Source organism: Chlamydomonas reinhardtii, chromosome 14 (genome assembly GCF_000002595.2).
Source record: "Chlamydomonas reinhardtii strain CC-503 cw92 mt+ chromosome 14, whole genome shotgun sequence".
NCBI classification, from domain to species: Eukaryota; Viridiplantae; Chlorophyta; class Chlorophyceae; order Chlamydomonadales; family Chlamydomonadaceae; genus Chlamydomonas; species Chlamydomonas reinhardtii.
Window position 1 is genome coordinate 561,437 of NC_057017.1, and position 19,459 is coordinate 580,895.

Genomic DNA, 19,459 nt, shown 5'->3' on the forward strand with positions numbered 1-19,459 from the left:
ATACCAAAGCTGCTATTCAACGGCCGTCATTCAGCTGAAGGAGTCACACTCTAGCAGATGCCAGTGCGTCCGGTCGGGGGGGGGGGGGGGGGGGCACAGAGTCAGGCACAGCGTACCGGTGCGAGACGTCCCGATAACACTTGCCGTGCTGGCCCGACAGTTTCCTCATCCACGCCGTGCCGCTCGGCAGTTTTCTCATCCACGCCTCTCCATATACAAATCTATACGCAAATTTATACCACCACGCATACAGGGAACGTGCATTAATGCATCGTTAATAAGGCCTCCCAGAAACACAGCGTTGTCGCAGGCGGTAGGCCCAGCTGCAGGAGCATATCTATCATCAACGCGCGTATAACATTACAACTACTTTCGGTGAGAGAAAAACGCGTGTGAGCGCGTGGCAATCGGTATTTGTAATAGCGTGAGCCTCACTTCACTGATTGCTAGGATATACTGCAGCAGTGTACATAATTCTAGCACTCGTCAAACGTAGGGCAGGCCTGGAGATCGCACAACAGAACGCATGGCGTGAATGTTTGCCGCGCGTTTCTAGCAGGCGCTGTAGTGGATACTGACGACGTAGCTTAGCGCTCCGTCCCCATACGATGGGGAGCTGCCTGTCCAAAGGCCAGGGGGGACCGGTGGACTCGGCACCGAGCGCGGCACTGAACAGTGCTTCAACTGCGCCCGGGTGTGCCAGCGCTGGCATAAAGACAGCAACGCAACGCACATCTGGTAAGTTGGCGTCGGTCACAGACAGCGTTTGAGGATGATTACGAAAGCCGAGAGTTGTCCGCTCCTTGCCGGCTGCTGCAGGTGCCCCAGCACAAGGCGTTGGAAGTCTTTCAAAAGGCGAAAGGTACGGACGCGAGAGCAGGGGTTGAAGGGGCGTTGGGGGGCTTCGCCCGACCGTGACCCATACTTCGTCGACCCTCGTCCCATACTCCTTCAACTCCGGTGCCACACCTGCAGGCCCTGTGGCTCCGCGAACGGCCTAAGCCTCACCGACATCACCCTAGCGCAGTCGAACACATCTGGCCTGGATGCTTCTTGCTCCACACACGCGGTGCAGCCTGCCGCGGCCGGCGCCGACCCCACACGCAGCACCTCCAGCGGCCTTGACGGTACAGGTCCCGGCGGCGGGGCCGCCGGCGCCATCGCGTCTGCCGGGGCTGCGAGCAGCAAGCGCTCCACGCTGCCAATAAACTCTAACAGCCTGAGGTGCAGCTTCGCAGCTGAGGCGGCGCCGGTCGGCGCATTCCACCGCCGCAACACCGGCACCAGCTCCCAGTTCAGCACGCATGGCAAGGCCGCGGCACAGGTCCCACGGGGCAGCAACAGCAACAGCAGCAATGGCCCTAGCTCGGCCTCCCAGGGGCCTGCGGGGGGATCGGCAAAGGGGGGCGCGTCCTGCGCTGCGCAGCAACAGGCGGCTGGGAAGCTGGGCGTAAGCGATCAGGCGGACGAGGCGATTGCGAGAGGTGCGGCTTACGTAGCCGCGACCCTGCAATGAATGGTCTGATCGGGAGCTCCTGTCGCTTCATCTCCCGCACAGCCATCATGTCTTGCTGCAACAGGCTATTGACGCCACCGCCCGCAAACCTTGTGTTGCCCATAAATAAACTCCATGCGCACATGCCACACGCGCATGTTTGAATGTACCGTGCTGATGCATGTACCACTTCCGTTCTTGGTCGCCGCAGCCGTGCACTTCGCGACCACACAAGATCCGCTGCCGGACTTCGATCTGACGGCGGCGCTGCGGGCGGTCCCCGCCGACCTGGCGGCCGCAGCCGCCGCAGCCGCCGCAGCCTACCCGCTGCTAGGCGTGCTGGCACCAGGGCTGCCGGCGCCCCTCGAGGTGCTGCAGAGGCTGTGGCAGCTGGAGTCGACAGACGCGGCCAAAGCGGTGGGTGCGCGCCGACCCGGGCCATGCAGGATGGAGGCCGACGTCGGAACCGCACCAAACTGCACATTTGTGCCACGGCACCAGGCTGCAGCAGCCATGGCCCAGATGCTGCCGCGCATGCTCCAGCGATACGCACCGCGCTCGGTATCGATGCCGTGACGCAAAACCCGGTTTGCTCCTCATGCGGCGTGTTTCGCACGTTCACAGGTGGCAAGGACGCTGGCTGCCATCGGCGTGCTGCGACTTGCCAGCCTGGATGACGGCAGCCCCTGGGCCCTCGCCGACCCCCAGGTGCGTCGTAATCTCGTACGCGGGCTGATAGTAAACGGTTTACAAGTGTACGAGCGATCGTACCTGTACAGTTGCAAAACCAACCAGAACCAAAACCGGTCACGTAACCGTACGACAGTTGTGTACGACAGATGTGTACAACAGAGGGCTCGCCCGCATTGCGGAAACGGATACGGATCACGTGCATTCCGATGGGCGCTGTTTCTACCACGTGTCGCCTGGGTTGGCATTGAGCGAGTGCTCTCTTCCTCCTTTCGCCTCGCATGATTTACTGGTTGACGTACTGGCTCCCTCCTCCCTTTGAACGCCCCCCCTGCTGGCCCCCCGCCTGTCACCTTCCCACAGCACGTGTCTCACGCTGCCGCGATGTGGCCGGAGGTGGTGTCGGCCGCGCACGTGACACTGCTCAACAGCTACACGCGGTCGGGCATGCTGACGCTGGAGGCCGTGCCTGACGACGGATACATCCTGCAGGTATGTGTGTTTTGTGTGTGTTTTGTGTGTGGTGTGTGTTGATGTATACGGTGTGTGTATGTGTGGTTCTATGGGTCTGGATGTTGGGTAACGTGAGGGGGGCTGTGGGCTCGACGGTGCCGCATGCACGACACAGACCCTGCACGGCACGTGTTGCCCCCCACTCCTCACGCTGACACCCGCCTCGCCCCACCACTCCAACCACACAGGCCATCTCGCACCACCTGCTGGGTGCGGGCCAGCTGGCGCAGCTGCGTGCGCTGCTGATGAGCGCGCGCTGGCTCGAGACCAAGCTGTATAGCTACGGCGCCGGCGCCACCGTGCAGGACTTCAGGAGGTGATAGGGCCGGCAGTGACGGGGGGGGAGGGGCGCCTTGGAAGACAACGGCTCACCCTGCTCCCGGACACAGTACACGCACACACGCACGGTTTTGGGCCTTTCGCCTTCATGTTTCTACAGTATCTCCGCTAGCGCCTTGCACTTAACGAACAAACACACGCGCACACATGCTTGTACATGCTCTAAAGCACCTACACCTAGTAACGCGCAAAAACTCCCGGACACACACACACACACACACACACTCAATCTCTCGCTCAGGTACCTGGTGCACGTGGCCATGGATGTGGAGGCTGGCGACATGGAGCTGGTCGCCACCAGCGCCAGCCGCCAGATCAAACTGCTCCTGCAGGTGCGTGCTTGTGTGTATGAGTGTGTGTGTGTGTTGTGTGCGTGTGCGTGTTGTGTGTGCGTGTGCGTGTACGTGACCGACTGACCCACTCGCCGGCTGACTGAATGGACTCTCACCGCCTCCCCGAACTGCACTACCCACAGGCCTTCCAGCTCAGCCTGGGGGCGGTGCGGCAGCGCCCCCGCGCCCGCATGCTGCGCACCCAGATGCTGGCGCGACTGGTCGCAGTGGCGGGACCGCGGCAGCAGCAGCAGCAGCAGCAGCAGCAGCAGCAGCAGCAGCAGCAGCAGCAGCAGCAGCAGCAGCAGCAGCAGCAGCAGCAGGGTGACTCGGACGCCCAGCAGACCAGCGCCACGTCGGCGCCCGCCAGCAACGCCAACACGACGGCTGCGGCTGCGGCGGCAGCGGCGGCGGCTGCTGCTGCTGCTGCGGCGGCGGCCAATGTGCACCAGGAGGAGTTGGATCCGTATGATGAGGATGAGGACGTCGGCGGGCTGCGGGTGAGAGGGAGGAATCGAGTGGGGTAAGGGTGTGTGGAGGGCACGGTGGAGGTTGGGCACTTGGGAAGGAAGGATGGGCGGAGCCGCTGACCCCTGTCTGCTGCCGTCACGCGCGCGTGCAAACATATTTGCATTCACACACTTACCCAAGCATTCGTACGCGTTCCCTAATAAACATCCTCAAGCAGTGTATGCGCTCTCCTTGCACTACCCTCACTCACACGCGCGCACACACACACACACACACACACACACGCGCACATACGCACATGCACACGTCCACGCTCACGCTCACGCTCACGCTCACGCAGTGTATGCGCTCTCCTTGCCCTACTCTCACTCTCACGCACACACGCACACGCACCCACACATGCACACGCACATACACACGCACATGCTCACACACGCCACAACCGCAAACGCACACACAGGACTGGTATGAGTTCCAGGTGGCTCAGTGCGCGGCCGAGTCCATCATCACCACTGGCGGCCGCCGCGCACGTCACCTGCTGCCGCGCTCCGCCAGCCTTGCACAGGTGGGGGGGCGGGGGCGTCGCGCCGTTCGTGTGCGTGCAGCTGATGTGATGGGTTGGGGTAGTTGGTACAGCGTGTGTTTGGTGGTGATGCAGCGGCCGCCGGAGACACGGCACACGAGACGCCTGACCATTCTGATCTAGCTGGGTCTGCTGGCTGATCACCGTACTACGAGCTCTTTGTAACGCATGGCCCTGACACGCAATCACGAACACGCACGCACGCACGCACGCACAAACACACCACCAGGCGGGCGCGCTGCAGCGGCTGGTGCTGCGCGGCCACACCGCCCCGGTGCGGCGCGTGGCCATCTCGCCCGCCGGCACGGAGCTGCTCACGGCGTCGGACGACGGCAGCGCGCAGGTGCGTGTTAGGAATAACACGAGGAATGGGAAGACGCATGTGTTGAAGAGCACAAGGAAGACACAGCGCAAAGACCGTGTATGCGATGCAGCAAAGCGACGGTTTAGGGATGTTACCTGAAGTTGCATGTGTGTGTGTGTGTGTGTGTCCGTGCAGCTTGCGTTATTGTGTGTGGTTGCTTGTTGGGCTGCTGTACGTTGCATACTCTTTCGCTGGCTACCCGCTTCCGCCGTGCTCATGCCCCTGCCCCTTTCCATGCTTGTGACCCTGTCCTGTACTCCTACGCCTACTGCTGTGCGGCTGTGCCTGACCCATGTGTCCGTGCCTGCCGCCCGCCGCCGTGCGTGCGCTGCAGCTGTGGGACCTGAACGTGGGCGACTGCGTGTTGCGGCTGGAGCTGGGCCAGCGACTGGCCGCCGGCTGCTTCACACCCAACGGCCGGGCCGTCGCACTGGGGGCCGCCGACGGCACCGCGGCGGTCTGGAACCTGGCGGCGGCGGGGGCGCCGGGCGCGGCGGCGGCGGCGGCGGCGGCGGGGATGGGCGGCGCCAAGGGCTCCACGCGGGTGCTGAAAGGCCACACCGGCAGGTGGGTGGTTGGGTGGTTATGGCGGCCGTGCGCGGCCTTTCGACGTCTCACTGCCGGTACGCTTGTGGCGCTGGCGGCGTTTTACGGTGTTTCTCAATGCCTGACCGCGTCTTTCATTGCCTGCTGCCGTGCCAACCTTCCAATCAACCTTTCAATCATTCATGTTGCTCCTCGCTTTGCAGCATCAACGCCCTGGCTATCGACAAGCAGGGCCTTCACCTGCTGACCGCCTCAGCCGACACCACGGCCCGCGTGTGGGACCTGGCCTGTACGCTGCCCGGCGGCGGCTCCGGCTGCGAGGTCGTATTCGTGGGTGAGTGCCTTCTGAAGCTCCTAGGTACATTACGCAGCTGCTCGCGTAGCTGTTGGTCCGGCAGCATACTCAGCGCATTCTGGGGCGGTCCTCGTGCCTCCCCTGCCCCGTGCAAATTTGAGGAAATGTGCTGTACGACTGCCTTCTACATGTTCTCGTGCGCTTCATCAACAACACATCAACAACACACCTATACCCATACCTGTACCTGTACCTATACCTATCTAATCAAACCGTAGGCCACGAGGGCGCGCTTCTGGATGCCGCGTTTTCTGCCGACGGCACCCTAGCCGCCACCGCCTCGGAAGACTTCACCATCCGCGTGTGGGACATGGACGACGACGGCGAGGGCGAGGCCGAGGGCGGCGGCGACGGCGACAGCGACGGAGGCGGCGGGCGAGGCACCGGCGGTGCGCTGCGGGAGGGCAAGGATGATGAGGAGACGTGGCTCATCTGGCAGGCCGGCGGCGTGCAGACCAAGCCCAAGGCGCCGGCGGAGGCGCGGCGGCAGAAGGCGTTGCGCGTGCTGGAGGGCCACGCCGGCTGGGTGAGGCCGTGTGTGTGCATATGCGTGAGAGCGGATGTGTGTATGTGTGTAATGTTAGTCTTCATGTCCAGCGTTGTGCTACCTGTTGCTGTGACTGACTGCATGCTGTTTGACCCGCCTGTTGCCCGCCCTCCGGGTGCATGTTCCCTCCCGCCTGTGTTGGTCACCTGCATGTGTGTGCCCATCCCGCCGAACAGGTCACCAGCGTGGCCTTCATCGGCACCAGCAGCCGCCTGGTGTCAGCATCGCACGTGAGTGTCACCGTCCCCCACCTCCCTCGCCCCGGCCCCACCCCGTGCTGCCGGGCTCGCCCCACAACCCCCCCCCCCCACACCCCCCACCTTCCCTTGTTCCCGCCGTACGTTTGACGTTGGATACCTCCCATCGTCCTTGCCCCTCGTTCCTCAACGCCCGCGCGCCGCTCCCGCCCTGACCCTGACCCCTACCTTCCTTCCTTTCCTTCCTTTCTTCACCTCCAGGACGGCACCGCGCGCATCTGGGACGCCGACAAGGGCCGCCTGCTGCACGTGCTGTCGGGCCACGCCGCCCGCATTAACCGGGTGGCGGTGGACGCGGGCGGCAGCTGGGCCGTCACCGCCAGCGACGACAAGCGGGCGCGGGTGTGGGACTGCGACACGGGACAGCTGGTGTCGGTGAGTGCTGCCGGCAGGTGTCTGGGAAGGGGGGTTTTGTGCCCCGGCCCAATGAAGAAGTTTTTGCCATCAGGGGTGGGAAGGCAGTGACACGAAAACACACATGATATACTTTCTCTTGGGCTCTTTTGGGCTCCTTTGTGCTCCGGGACACACAGACACACGTTCATTCTCTTTCCCTTTATTATTTGATATGACACACACACGTGCCCGCGCCGCCTGACGCACAGGAGCTGGTGGGACACGACAGTCACGTGGACGACGCCGCCATATCACGCGACGGCCGCAAGGTGCGCATGTGTGTGGGAATGGATGTGATACATTAGTAACAAAACGCAGCGAAGGGAACGTGTGTGCGTGTGTGTGTGCATCTGCCTCCCCACGCCTACTCCTGACTAGCCAGGAGCAGGCATATGCCCGGGTCCCTCCCCACGCCTACTCCTGACTAGCCAGGAGCAGGCATATGCCCGGGTCCCTCCCCACGCCTACTCCTGACTAGCCAGGAGCAGGCATATGCCCGGGTCCCTCCCCACGCCTACTCCTAACTAGCCGTGCTCGCGCCTGCTCCTTATTAGCCATATGCCCGGGTCCCTCTCCGCGCCCCTCCCCGTCTACCATTTCCTTCACTAATCATGAATGTAACCCCCCCTTGCACAGGTGGTGACCGCCACCACCGACGGTAGCTGCGCGGTGTGGGACCGGGCCAGCGGCGCGCGGGAGGCGGTGCTGGGCGGGCACGTGGGCGGCGTGTGCGGCGGCGTGGTGCTGTCACAGCGCGGCAGGTGTGTGGCTGTGTGGCTGTGTGTGTGTGTGCGTGTGTGTGTGTGTGTGTGTGTGTGTGTGTGTGTGTGTGTGTGTGTGTGTGTGTGTGTGTGTGTATATGTGTGCGTGCGTGTGCGTGTGTGTGTATGTGTGCGTGCGTGTGCGTGCGTGCGTGTGTGTGTATGTGTGTGTGTATGTGTGTGTATGTGTGTGTGTGTGTGTGTGTGTGTGTGTGTGTGTGTGTGTGTGTGTGTGTGTGTGTGTGTGTGTGTGTGTGTGCTATAGCGGCCGCAAGCGACACGAGACATCCATAGAGGCTTCTGCCTCACACATACTCCTCGCCGCCCCGCGGCCCCTGCGAACGTCAAAACACTCATGAGCACACACACACACACACACACACACACACACACAGAAATCACTCCCTCGCGCTCTCCTCTTCCCACACGCGCTCCCACTCCGTGCCCCCGGCGCCCTCGCCACCTCAGGTTCGCCGTCACGGGCGGGCTGGACGGCACGGCGCGTGTGTGGGACCTGGCAGCGAGCGGCACCGCGGCGCGGCCGCCGCCCACCCACGGCGGCGGGCGAGTGACCAGCCTGACGCCGCTGCGGCCCGTGGCGGGCGCGGACGGCGCCACAGTTGTGCTGGTGGTGTCGGCGGGCGAGGACGGCCGGATCATGCTGTGGGACCCCGTCGAGGTGAGGGCGGGCGGCGAAGGGAGGCGGACAGGAGTCGGGATGGGATTGGCTGGATAGGAGGCGGAGTGACGTTTTATGGGAGGGGGTGGCGGTAAGGCTAGGCTAGGCTGGGCTTCCACCACAGGAAGAATGGTACGTAGCAGGAAGGATGGCGACCCAGTGTGGTGGCTGGCTGGTGAGGTTGCGCGTTATTTGTACCGGTAACGTGTAGTGCAAAATGTAGTTTGTTTTACGCCATTTCACCCACTTTGATCCGCTTCATTTGAGGCACACGCTTAATCACACCCCACTTGCTCCCCCATATGTCCCCCCTTCCCTCCCCTCCCCTCCCCTCAGGGCTGCTGCGTCAAGGCGCTTCAGGGCCACAGCAGCGCGGTGCTGTTCGTGGGCGCGGCGGAGGACGGCGAGCGCATGCTCACAGGCAGTGGGGACCGCAAGGTGGGTGGGTGTGTGCATGTGTTGTGTGTGTGCATGTGTATGCACATGTGTGTGTGTGTGCGCATGTGTATGCATGTGTGTGTGCGTGTATGTGTGTGTGTGGTGTTACCGTAACCGCAAACGCAGGCAACATAGGCCTGCCATACATGCCAAGCGATTGCTTGTGTCGCTGGCGCGTCAGCTGCCGCATCACCGTGGCGTAGCAATAACCGACCCGTTTCCGCTCCGTCAATGCCTGTCCCGGGCCCGCACGTGACGGCTTGTGGCGGTGTGTTGGCGTGCAGGTGTGTCACTGGCACTGGTCCGACTACACACGCGCCGTCGCCGCCGTGGGCCGCCGCGCCTCTCTGAAACGGCGTGAGCTGCTCATGCGGTCCGTGCTTGCGACCATGACCACGGGCGGCCTGGCGCGCGGCGGCGGCGGCCACACGATCAGCGGTTGTCGCATCGGCGGCGGCGGCGGCGGCGACAGCTTCAACTTGAGTGGAGCGCTGCACGTGGCGGGGCTGAGCACGATAGATGGGATGGACGGCGCTGCCAGCTGTGGCGCGGGCTGCGGCGGCGGCGGCGGCGGCGGCATCATGAGCACTCATGACATTGACGACGACCCCCTGGCGGACATACTCGCGGCGGCGGCGGCGGCGGCGGGCAGCGGCGGCGGCGGCGGCGGCAGCACCAAGATACGCACCGGCAGCGCCGGCGGCGTGAGCGCCATTGCTGCCGGCGCCATGGGCGCGCCACACCGCGCGCGCGCCCCGATCGTGCCCGCGGGCCGTGCCGGGAGCGGGTCGTCGACGGCGGCGGCGGGTGGCGGCGGCGGCCTGGGCATGGGCATGGGCATGGGCGGCGTCGCGCCAGGCAGCCGCGCACACAGCCGCCAGGCGCTCAGTCACCACCTCCCTGGGGGGCCCGCCGGCACCACCAGCGCCGCACAGCGGCAGCTGTTGCTGAGTACGCTGCCCGGCGGTTCCGCCGCCACCGCCGCGGCCGGCGGTGGGCCAGCGAGCAGCGACCTGACAGGCAGCGCCGCCACCGCCGACGGCACCAGCAGCAGCATTGGCGGCCTCACCGGTGACCTGACGGCGGCGGCTGCTGCCGCCGCCGCCGCGCTGGCCGTGGGCAACGCCTCTACGGCGTCAACCGCCACAACCTTGAGGAGCATTCGCGAAGTTGCGGCTGACCCCGCCCGCCACTCCGGCATCCTGGCGCAACCCGGCAGCCGCGTCAAGGCGATGGCCTTCGATGGCGGTTGCCGGTTGGCTGCCGTACTGCTGTACGACTCGTCGGTTTCGGTCTGGGATGTCGAAACCGGCCGTACGGTTTCGCAGCTGATACGGCGGGGGGAGCGCGACAAGCACACGGGCGGTGTGACGGGGGTGGCGATGAGTCGGGACGGGGCGACGTGCGTGACCATGTCACGCGACAAGACCGCGCGCGTGTGGGATGTCAAGACGGGTGAGTGTGTGCGCAGGTGCGGGAGGAACGTTCCTGCAGGGCGGGTGGGTTGTTCAGGTAGGGGTTGGCAAGAAGGAAGTCACAGGCGGGTTGCCCCATAACCAGCACACCAAATCTGCGGCCCTGCTGCCCGCCCGGCACTGACACATGTCCCTGCCGCCGCCCCTGCACACGTACAGGCGCGACGCGCTTCGTGGTCAGTGGCCACCGCGACAGCCTGGTCGCAGCCGACATCGCCGCCCCGCCGGCCCCGGCCGCTGCCACCGCAGACCTCAGCTCCCTTGCCTTCAAGGACGCCACCGCCGCCGCCGCGGCGGCCGCCACGGCCGCTGCCGCCGCCGCCAGCCCGTCGCTGCTTGCAACCGCCTCGTACGACGGTACGGTGCAGGTGACTAATCTGGCAACGGGCGCGGCGATGGCGGTGCTGGCTCACCCGCACCCGCCTACAGCTCTCGCGTTCAGCCCGGGTGGCGGTGGCCACTTGGCAGTGGCCATGGAGGACGGACACGTGGTGAGTACTGAGCAGTCTGTGGCATGAGTGTGTTCGCAATTTGTTGTTTGGTGTGCTTGTCGTCTTGCTTTGAGGATTCAAACGAATTCATCTTGTAATGCGTTGGGGCATGTCTCGATTGCAGAATTGATGGCCAGCATCATCGCATTGTCACATTGCACACCTGCACTGAACTTGCTGTACCAACTCATCTTTGCCTTATGCTTTATCACGAATTCATCGCCATTTCTCTCTCGCCCTCTCCCGCAGGTGCTGTGGGACCTGCAGGGCCGGCGCTGCCTGCCGCAGCTTGCAGCGCACCGCGGCCACCCCCTGTCCGTGCTCACATGGTCCCCGGACGGCAACCTGCTGCTCACTGGCGCCGCCGACTGCATGCTGCGCGTGTGGCGCGTCGTGGTGCCGCCGCCACAGCAGCAGCAGCAGCACAGCACGCGCAGCGTGACAGGCGGCGGCGTCGCAGGCGCCGCAGGCGCCAGCGGGGGTCTGGCGCCACCTCCGGCGGCACTGGTGGAGCTAGGTGGCGGCGCCGCCACAGCGGAGGGTGACGAGATCGGTTTCTTCGTGGCAGACGCAGCCATCACGTCCGCGTGCTTTGCAGGTGAGATAGTTCGGCACGAGAGGCTTTTGGTTAAAACGGGCTGCCCATCATATGGTGGCTGGTGTTTCGCGACTTCCCAACGAACTGCACCTGAGAGACGGTAGTGTGCACACAAACGCGGAGCATGCCGTGTCTGTGCATGTGTGTGGTTGCTTTCCATACATCAGCAGCTGACCTTCTGGGGCAGCACTGCCTTAATACCTCCGCGCAAATGCAACTGCGCGTCTCTATCCATCTGCCGGTTTGCGAGCAGTGTTTGCTGCAGCTTCTGCGGAGGGCACCGATTTCTGAGACGCCTGCGTTGCTGTTGTGTGGCCTTGCTTGCAGGCAACACGGTGGCTGTGGGCGACGCCTCGGGCTCCGTCCATTTCCTGGACCTCACCGGTCAGCCGGCCTGATCGACCAGCATGCCGGACCCTACCGGCGGGACCGTATTGGGACTGCCGGCGCATGACACCGCAGGGGCGACGGTGTCGACCCCACGGAGCGCCATCCCGCCCCTGGCTTTGGGCATCGCGGTAGGCCCACACAGGACCACAGGGATGGGATTTTGTGCCTGGAACAAACAATCACCCAGGATATTGGCCGCGCCGCGCTACAGCAGATCAGAACGGTACTAATACTGGCCGAGCGCGCATTGCTAAGGGAAATGAAACAACCTAGGGTGCTATGTGGGCCTACGCGGTTTACGGCGCGCAGCGCACTGCTGTATGCCAAGCATGAAAGAGCGCCTGTGGCTTAACGGTAATAAACCGCATGCAGGAACAAAGTTGGAAAGGGATAACTGCTTTTTATGAGAGCGGGTTGCTCAGCCTATGTTTGTACTCCGTATGCATAAATAATGGGGAACAGTGCGGCAGGTTTGATTGCCATGCACCTGTGCAAGAATGGGACGGGCTCGCTTGTTCGGTATGTTGTTTGCCACCAGATAAGCGGATTTAGGTAGCCATCAACCTCTTCAGGGCTTATTGTCGATGCGGCGGATGCGCCGCTTGGCGACTTGGCTTGACGGTCCTGACCATCACAGCTGGCAGGGGCAGCTTGGGACGTATGGAAGTCACGTGCGAATTGAAGATGCGGGGTGCATACAGCTTTCCTGTTGTTCTTTCACACCAGTTAGCGATCTGCTGGTTTCAGGAGGGCCAAATAAATAGCAGGCGCAAGCAGCAGCGGTTCCGTGCCGTGCTGGTGTCTGCGCCTGAGGCTGCACCAGTTGCGACCATTGGTGTTGTGATGAGCATTTACGACAGATGCCAAACGGAATGATCTTTATGCCGAGGGCTGGAACGGAATAAGTAATCGGTGTATGCCATTGGAGGACCACCATGCTTACTTGGGACCTCGGTCCTTCATGATGATGATGATGATGATGATGATGATGCGTCTTGTTATGAACAACCAATAAAGATGAAGGAGCTCTGGCGCTTGCTCCTGCCGGTGCTTATCGCATGTGTTGCTATGTCCCCAAGGACCAGAGCTGGTGGTGCTTGAGCGTGGTGTTTGGTGCTCGAGATGCAAGACTGTATCCGCACCGGTAGGTTGTCAGGCGCTGGCGGAGGGCTCAGGAGTAGGGAGGTCTGCATGCCGGGTGCTCCTTTTCCCGTGTAAGCGGTACGGTGGCTTATGGTTCAAGCTGCATGTTTTCGGCATGCATGCACGAATTGGTGCCCTGATATATGCTGTATGTGCGTGTGCTGTGGGCGAACCGGCAAAAGGAGAGCCACAACGCTGGGCCGCCGGGGGAGACGGGTGGTGAGCATGGTCTGGAGGCCCTGTCGATGTGTTGTGTGTGTGTGTTTGTGTGTGTGTGTGTGTGTGTGTGTGTGTGTGTGTGTGTGTGTGTGTGTGTGTGTGTGTGTTTGGCCGCGTCTCTACGTAGAATGGCGCAATGTAACACGGCGCAGCTAGTGGTGACGTATGCAAGGTGTTTGTTAATTCTGCATGTGGTCGTGGGGTGAAAGGGAAGCTCTCCAGGGCTGCTGCTGACGTGTGCTACGACCTTTGAGGCGGTGCTCCCCGTTTCGACTTGGACTGCTGGTTGGTGCATGCAATGCGGGCTCGGGATACTTATGACACACGGCAAGAGTGGTTTCAAACCAGTGCGTGTCATGGGAAAGGCAGGTATGAGCTACGTACCACATTGATGGGTTGGTGTATTGTGTGACAGGGCGGCGCTTTAATGCGCTGGGTAGTTTCCTGTTGTCCCTTCCGCCTGCAATAAGCCAATGAGGATGGTGATTGGCGTACTTCGCCTGATAAACACGGCGCATGAGCTGTTGATGCCCTCGCCATGCAAAATGGATATTGATTTCGGGTCGACGTTGTGGACTCTTGTGCCGCCTGCATGGTTATCCCCAGGATTCCGGGGGGGTCTTCAGGTTGCTTGTCAATGTTGCCGCCACGCATGTTCGACCGGTGCACCGGCAGACGCCCGAATAAGTACAGCATGGCTGTGCGACAGCGGCCATGTTGCTGACAAGTGGGTCGGCAGTTGGACGTACCCTATATTGCGGCGCACGTGCGTGCGCGCGCGCGCGCGTGTGTGTGTGTGTGTGTGTGTGTGTGTGTGTGTGTGTGTGTGTGTGTGTGTGTGTGTGTGTGTGTGTGTGTGTGTGTGTGTGTGTGTTGATGAAGTAGCCGCGCGCGACCGTGGTAATCGTTTCCCAATAAGTGCTCATGTGTGAATCAAGCGGTTGATCGATCCGAGGAGCTGCGTCCACATGCTGACACCTACACGAAGATAATGGCTACATGTGCATGAGATGGATGCCGTAATTTTATTATGCACAGTTGAATAAACAAGGCAGCACGAGTACCCGCGCTGGCGATGATGTTTTATAACATGGAGATTTTGTAGTTGGGCAGGCTCATCCGGAAGTCGGGCGGGTGTGTGGGGACGCGGCGTTAGTGAGAGCCACGAATGGCCCTAATACCGTGGGGGCATGTTGCACCTGTGGAGGGCACTGTAGTTGGTAGACGGGAGGCTGTAGTTGTGAGTCCAGGTGGGATAATATGACCTGTGACTTACTAAGAAGCTCCACGAGGAAGCGCTGGCCGCTGGGTGTTCCCGCCTGGCCCTTTAGACGTACGTGGGAAACCTGGCTGGTGTGAGTGTTGGCCTGTGGTGCCTGGTCGTGCGTGCCGCAGCAAAGCAATCGGCGGCTAACTCTGTAAGGGCACAACCCACTGCGCCCTCCTGTGCAATGCAGAAGGTGCTTTTTGCATGTGTGCTTGTGCTATGCATCTGTACCTGCATGTGCATGCGGTGCGCAACGTCAAGCCGCGGCTGTGTTTGCACAGTGCTCGCAGGGCATCAGGCCTGGTATCAGCTTTGGGTCCAGATCAGGTGGTCAAAGGTGCCAAGTGCCAAGTAAAGCCCGTTCGCAAGCATGAAGATGGGGGCGGTAAGCACACGCACCGGCCGCCATGCCAGGTCCCCGCGTGGTACAGCGACCCAGCGCGACCAAACACAGGCTGAGCGAGCCCTGGAGGCCCAGTTTCGTCTCTTGTGCAGATCATGTGCCCGCTTGCTGATCACATCAACTAGATACCGGCCTGTCTAAACCTGCTGCGCGCCAGCGCCGCCTAACGTGCGACCAAGGGCGGCACCAGTGCACCGCACTTTTCCAGTCGTAGCCTCAGTCGCCTCACCTCGCCTGCACCCTACCTATGCTCCCTCCGCTCCACATATGCATGCCGCCGCTGTCTGCTGTCATGCCGCCGCTGTCTGCTGGCTCGTGAACTGCGTCAGCAGGTCCCTCTTGTAACCAATGCAATCTTTCATCAGCGTGCGGAGAAAACCGACGGACGCTGAGCGCGCCCCAAGGACACCTGCTGGAGGCGCTGCAGCCGCTGCTTGGCAAACCCCCGAGCAGGTTGTCTCGGGGCCATGCAGGTGTTCCTGGGTACGGTGTTGTGAGGGTCGTGCAGGTCAACACGTAGGGCTTTGGATGCGCTACGCCTGCCATCAGTCAATCCCGCCCTGTCAAGCCGCCAGCCATCGCCATTAGCCCATTACACACGCCTCGGACCTGTGGACAGCCAGCCGGCCGCTTAGCCTTGCTGCCGGCAACCAGGCGAGGCAACCACCCCTGCCGGCAACCAGTATGCCGGCCTACATTGCCTGTTTACTATAACCCCACACAGAACAAGCGTCAGAGGCTCATCCACCAAACTTAGCAGCCCGGAAGTGCCAACGGGTTACCAAATCCTACACAGCCTGACCAGTACCATCCACACATATTCAACATGGCGCATGGGGACTATCGCGTCACACATGCGCATGGCAAAAGTTTCAGAATCGCACGGTGAAGCTGCGCCAAAACAGGCACACCGCTGGTATCACTACTGCCTTCATCATTATTAAGGATGGCACCCCTTGTTCATACGGGCGTGCGCCGGTGCAAAATTATTCATCAGACATACAGCGGGCCCTTGGCTGCTGCACACGGACATAGTACTTAACTCGCATAGCATGGTTCGGATTTGGCGTCTTCATGGAGAAACAGCATATCAATCACGAAGGCACGCATGCTAGCGGTCAAACACGTACGGCCACACCCCAAACCCCCTCAAAGGCTGCATCGTGCATACCATAAACCATTATTCACCGGGCGCGTGCTGCCCCCTCACACGGGTGCATGCATGCGTTTCTGTTTCTTACGTCTCTGCTCCTGCTCCATCGCCGTCCTCCCGGCTGGCTGATACAAAAATACGCCCCACAGCAAACCGGGCCTCGCCCCTTTACAGACTGGCCCCAACCCGCTCGTGCCCCCGTGACAAAGTTGAACCCGCTCGATTTCCCACTCAGCAGCTCGCAATGGAATGCTATCATAGGCACTCATTGCGCTCCCCAGCGAGCAACGATGAGTTGAGCACCGCAGACTCCTCACCAAATGGCACCACACTCCGCGGAGCACCAACCGTGACAAGCGGCGATGGCGTAATAATCATAGCTGACTCGAGCATTGCATTTGATGATACCCAAACATGACTTTATTTGTCTAGCAGGCACTGCATGCAGTGGCCAAAAATCAAATAGAACATCCAGCCTTTGAACATAACATCACGAAGGCTGTGATAACTGCAGCCGCAAGGGTAAGGACAGCCTCTCGTTCTCTCTCTACCCTACCCACCTGGCACGAACTGTCCCCTCCCACCCATCTGCACGGACTATCCCTCCGTGTGCCACCGAAGCGCACCCCCCCATCGCCAACAAGAGAACGAGTATATCCCTCTCCTCCGCGCTCTACGGGTTCTGGGTTGGCAATGGCTTATTTGGGGATTGGAATGCACTACCCCTCCCTTGACGCTCCTGCCCTGTGCAGGCCGCTGCTCCACAATGGCCCTTGTAATCACACACCTTCTATCTAACACATTAATGTTGCACCATTCATATTCTGCTTCTTTTCGTATCAGATCGATCATTTTTACTGCGTTCAGTCGTGCACTCACGGCCGGTGACATTGCGCATTCTCTACCAGCCTACCAGCCCTGCGCAGAACGCCAACACCCCACCAGCGCACGATGTTGCAAAGCACAAGTGTCCTCACACTTGCACAGCGCCGCACGGACTGACGCAATCAACAAAGCAGGTATTAACGTTACCGCTTTGAAGTTGCATGCATCCGACACCGCAGCTGTGGTGCAGCAGCCGACAGAGGTGCTACCACTCCAAATGTTTGCGTGCCCCGCAGAGACACGGCGCGCAGGGGCCTGTCAGCCCATGGCAATTGTGCCGCTGGCGGCGGGCGGTTCACTTGGCCGCGAGCTCGTCGATGAGGAGTTGATCCTGCAAGCATGGGTTTGCGTGTATGGGTCAACCGCAGGCGCCAATCGTCAGTGCATCAAGAAGGTGAAAAACTGCAATGCATATGGTACAACAACATGCACGACAGGCCGCCGTTCGCCAGCAGTCACCGCCCCCAAGGAAACACTACGACAGGCCACCTGCAGGCGCACCACCGCTGCCATCTGCAGACGCAATTAACACTTCCAAGCCAGTTCGCCGGCTCCCCATCCCACACCCCACGCACCCAACCACCCACCCACGCACCCACCCAGCCATCCACCCACCCACCCACCCACCCATCCACCCACCCAACCACCCAACCACCCCAAGCGCGCGCTCACCAGGTCGAACCCCACATCTCGCAGCAGCTGTGTGGCCTGGTCCGGCCGCAGCGCCCCGCTGGACAGCGCCTCATCCAGCCGCTGCAAGAAGCCCGTGTCCACTCCGGAGCCGCTGCCGCCGCGGCGCATGTGCGAGCCGTCGCTGTCGGCGTCTGAGGCGCGGCTGAGGCCGCTGCCGCGAGCCGAGCGCAGCGTCGCGGCTGTGGCCGCGCTGGGGTTGGCCGGGGAGCGAAACGGCGAGTCCGAAAACGTGCCCGCACCCCCTGCCGCGGCTGCTGCAGCTGCAGCGGCGGCCGCGGCGGCCGCGGCGGTCGCAATGTTTGACGCCGCGAGGGCGGCCAGCGGCATGGGCGATCGGACGGCGCGGTTGCTGGCCGCCTGGCGGCGTGTTGCGGGTTCAGGCTGCTTGGCCTGGCTGGTGGAGCTGGAGCTGGTGCAGCTGTAGCGCAGCGCGACCAGGGCGGCGGCGCTCGGGCAGTCCGCGCGCTCGTAGCGCCCCAGGGAGGGGTCGGGGTACTCGCCGCCGCCGCTGCTGTAGCGTGCCATGTTGAAGCGGCGGGAGAGGCCGTCGCGCGGCGCCGCTTGGGGCCCGGCGCTTGCCGGATGGTCGCCGGGGTCGATGGTCTTTCGCCCCGCGAGCACGGGGGCTTTGTGGTGCGTGGCATGGCTGGCGTGCTGGCCGCCTGGCCACCCGGTATGGCCAGCTGCAGCGTCAGGCGTGCCTCGGTCCAGGCTATTGCGGGCCTTGCGCAGGACCCCGCCTGCGGCGGCGCCTACGGTTGGGGCGCGTGTGCCGCGGTCTACGCTCACACGGGAGACGCTCTGGCGCGCGTTGCACAGACCATCGCTGATGCCGCCGGGGCAACAGGTGCAGCTACGAAACGTGTTGGCTCCCTGTCGGAGGCGCACGCGGTGGCAGGGCATGACAGCGAGGTGACCAAAGTGCCATGTTATCAGCCAGGCGAGGCGAATGCTATGACAAATATGCCGTGGCAGTGCCGAAAGCAATAAGGCGGGCGAAAGGCCAGTGACCCAGCCGAAGTCTGGAGCCCGAAATCAACCTCTTGTTGCGCCGTTACGAGCGCCCGAGGGCCAAGGAAAAGCCACAGATACATGTAAGGACCCTGCACTCACGAATGCACGCAGCCGTTCTGCGGACAAGGGCGCCGCATGCTCGTCGCGGTGCGCGCTGCGCGAGATGAAGCCCGCCAACACGAATATGGAGCAGAGAAGGAGGCATATGAAGATGGCGCCGCACAGCACAGCGTACTCGTCGTCTGAAATAGCCCCGCTTGTCGCCATTGTCATTGAGCTCCTGCAAGCTAATCCGTCGCCTCTATTAGCCGCCGGCCTTCTATCTCAATGCACTGGACATGGGTGACAGGTTGAATCGCAGCGCCAGGCTTCGGCTTCAAAACGTTGCAATAGTATAATCTGTTGCGTAATAGTCCAAAATCACATTTTATTCATTGATGCATGCAAATACTTAAGCACGACTTGCAAACATGTGAATGGACAAGCAGGTACTCCGGCCCTTGGGGATGGAAGGGGCCCTCACATAGTCGCATTGCAATGCCAGAGGCAAGGCCCCCCGGTAACCCCGGCCAAGCCCGGCGCCGGCATGATCGATGCTCATTGTTGTGTTCACGATCTAAGGCCTCCCCCCCTCGGGGGGAGACGACCAGGGGAGGACGGCACGACCTCCCCTGGGCACGACGGCACCACTCGGGATACCCTATCCCTCCTCTCTTCCTCCCTCACCACTCGACACCTCTTGAGGCAAGAGGGCGTTACCCGTAGAAGTTCCGGGCCAAGAAGGCCAAGAAGGCCTAGTCGACTGCCCAAAACCGGTGTTTATCAACACCACCCATCACTCGGCGGGCTGCCCGAAATCAACGGCCTTTCCCTGACGCGCAAATGGATGGGCGTACCGCAGTTGGATACCGCTGTTGTGCAAGGAGCATGTTATGCACAAGTGCCACAAGCCACAAGCAAGT

The 19,459-nt window shown here is 62.0% G+C and overlaps 2 protein-coding genes across 2 annotated transcripts; one reads left to right on the plus strand and one right to left on the minus strand.

The window, feature by feature from the left end:
- Positions 1-238: 238 nt before the first annotated feature.
- On the plus strand, positions 239-14,516 carry CHLRE_14g611750v5 (uncharacterized protein). Its single transcript, XM_043070000.1, has 24 exons — positions 239-738; positions 820-862; positions 976-1,484; positions 1,707-1,912; positions 2,120-2,203; positions 2,549-2,677; positions 2,887-3,014; positions 3,279-3,369; positions 3,513-3,869; positions 4,301-4,405; positions 4,653-4,766; positions 5,122-5,354; positions 5,537-5,667; positions 5,907-6,214; positions 6,412-6,465; positions 6,694-6,867; positions 7,098-7,157; positions 7,525-7,649; positions 8,118-8,328; positions 8,665-8,766; positions 9,051-10,221; positions 10,401-10,732; positions 10,982-11,330; positions 11,658-14,516. The coding sequence occupies exons 1-24, from the start codon at positions 609-611 to the stop codon at positions 11,726-11,728; spliced, it is 5,217 nt and encodes a 1,738-aa protein (XP_042916673.1). The 5' UTR covers positions 239-608; the 3' UTR covers positions 11,729-14,516.
- Positions 14,517-15,246: 730 nt separating this feature from the next.
- CHLRE_14g611800v5 (uncharacterized protein) lies at positions 15,247-18,928 on the minus strand. Its single transcript, XM_043070001.1, has 3 exons — positions 18,597-18,928; positions 17,463-18,356; positions 15,247-17,121 (listed from the first exon to the last, which is right to left on the minus strand). Exons 1-3 carry the CDS (start codon positions 18,762-18,764, stop codon positions 17,086-17,088), a joined length of 1,098 nt encoding a protein of 365 aa, XP_042916674.1. The 5' UTR covers positions 18,765-18,928; the 3' UTR covers positions 15,247-17,085.
- Between the last annotated feature and the right edge of the window lie 531 nt (positions 18,929-19,459).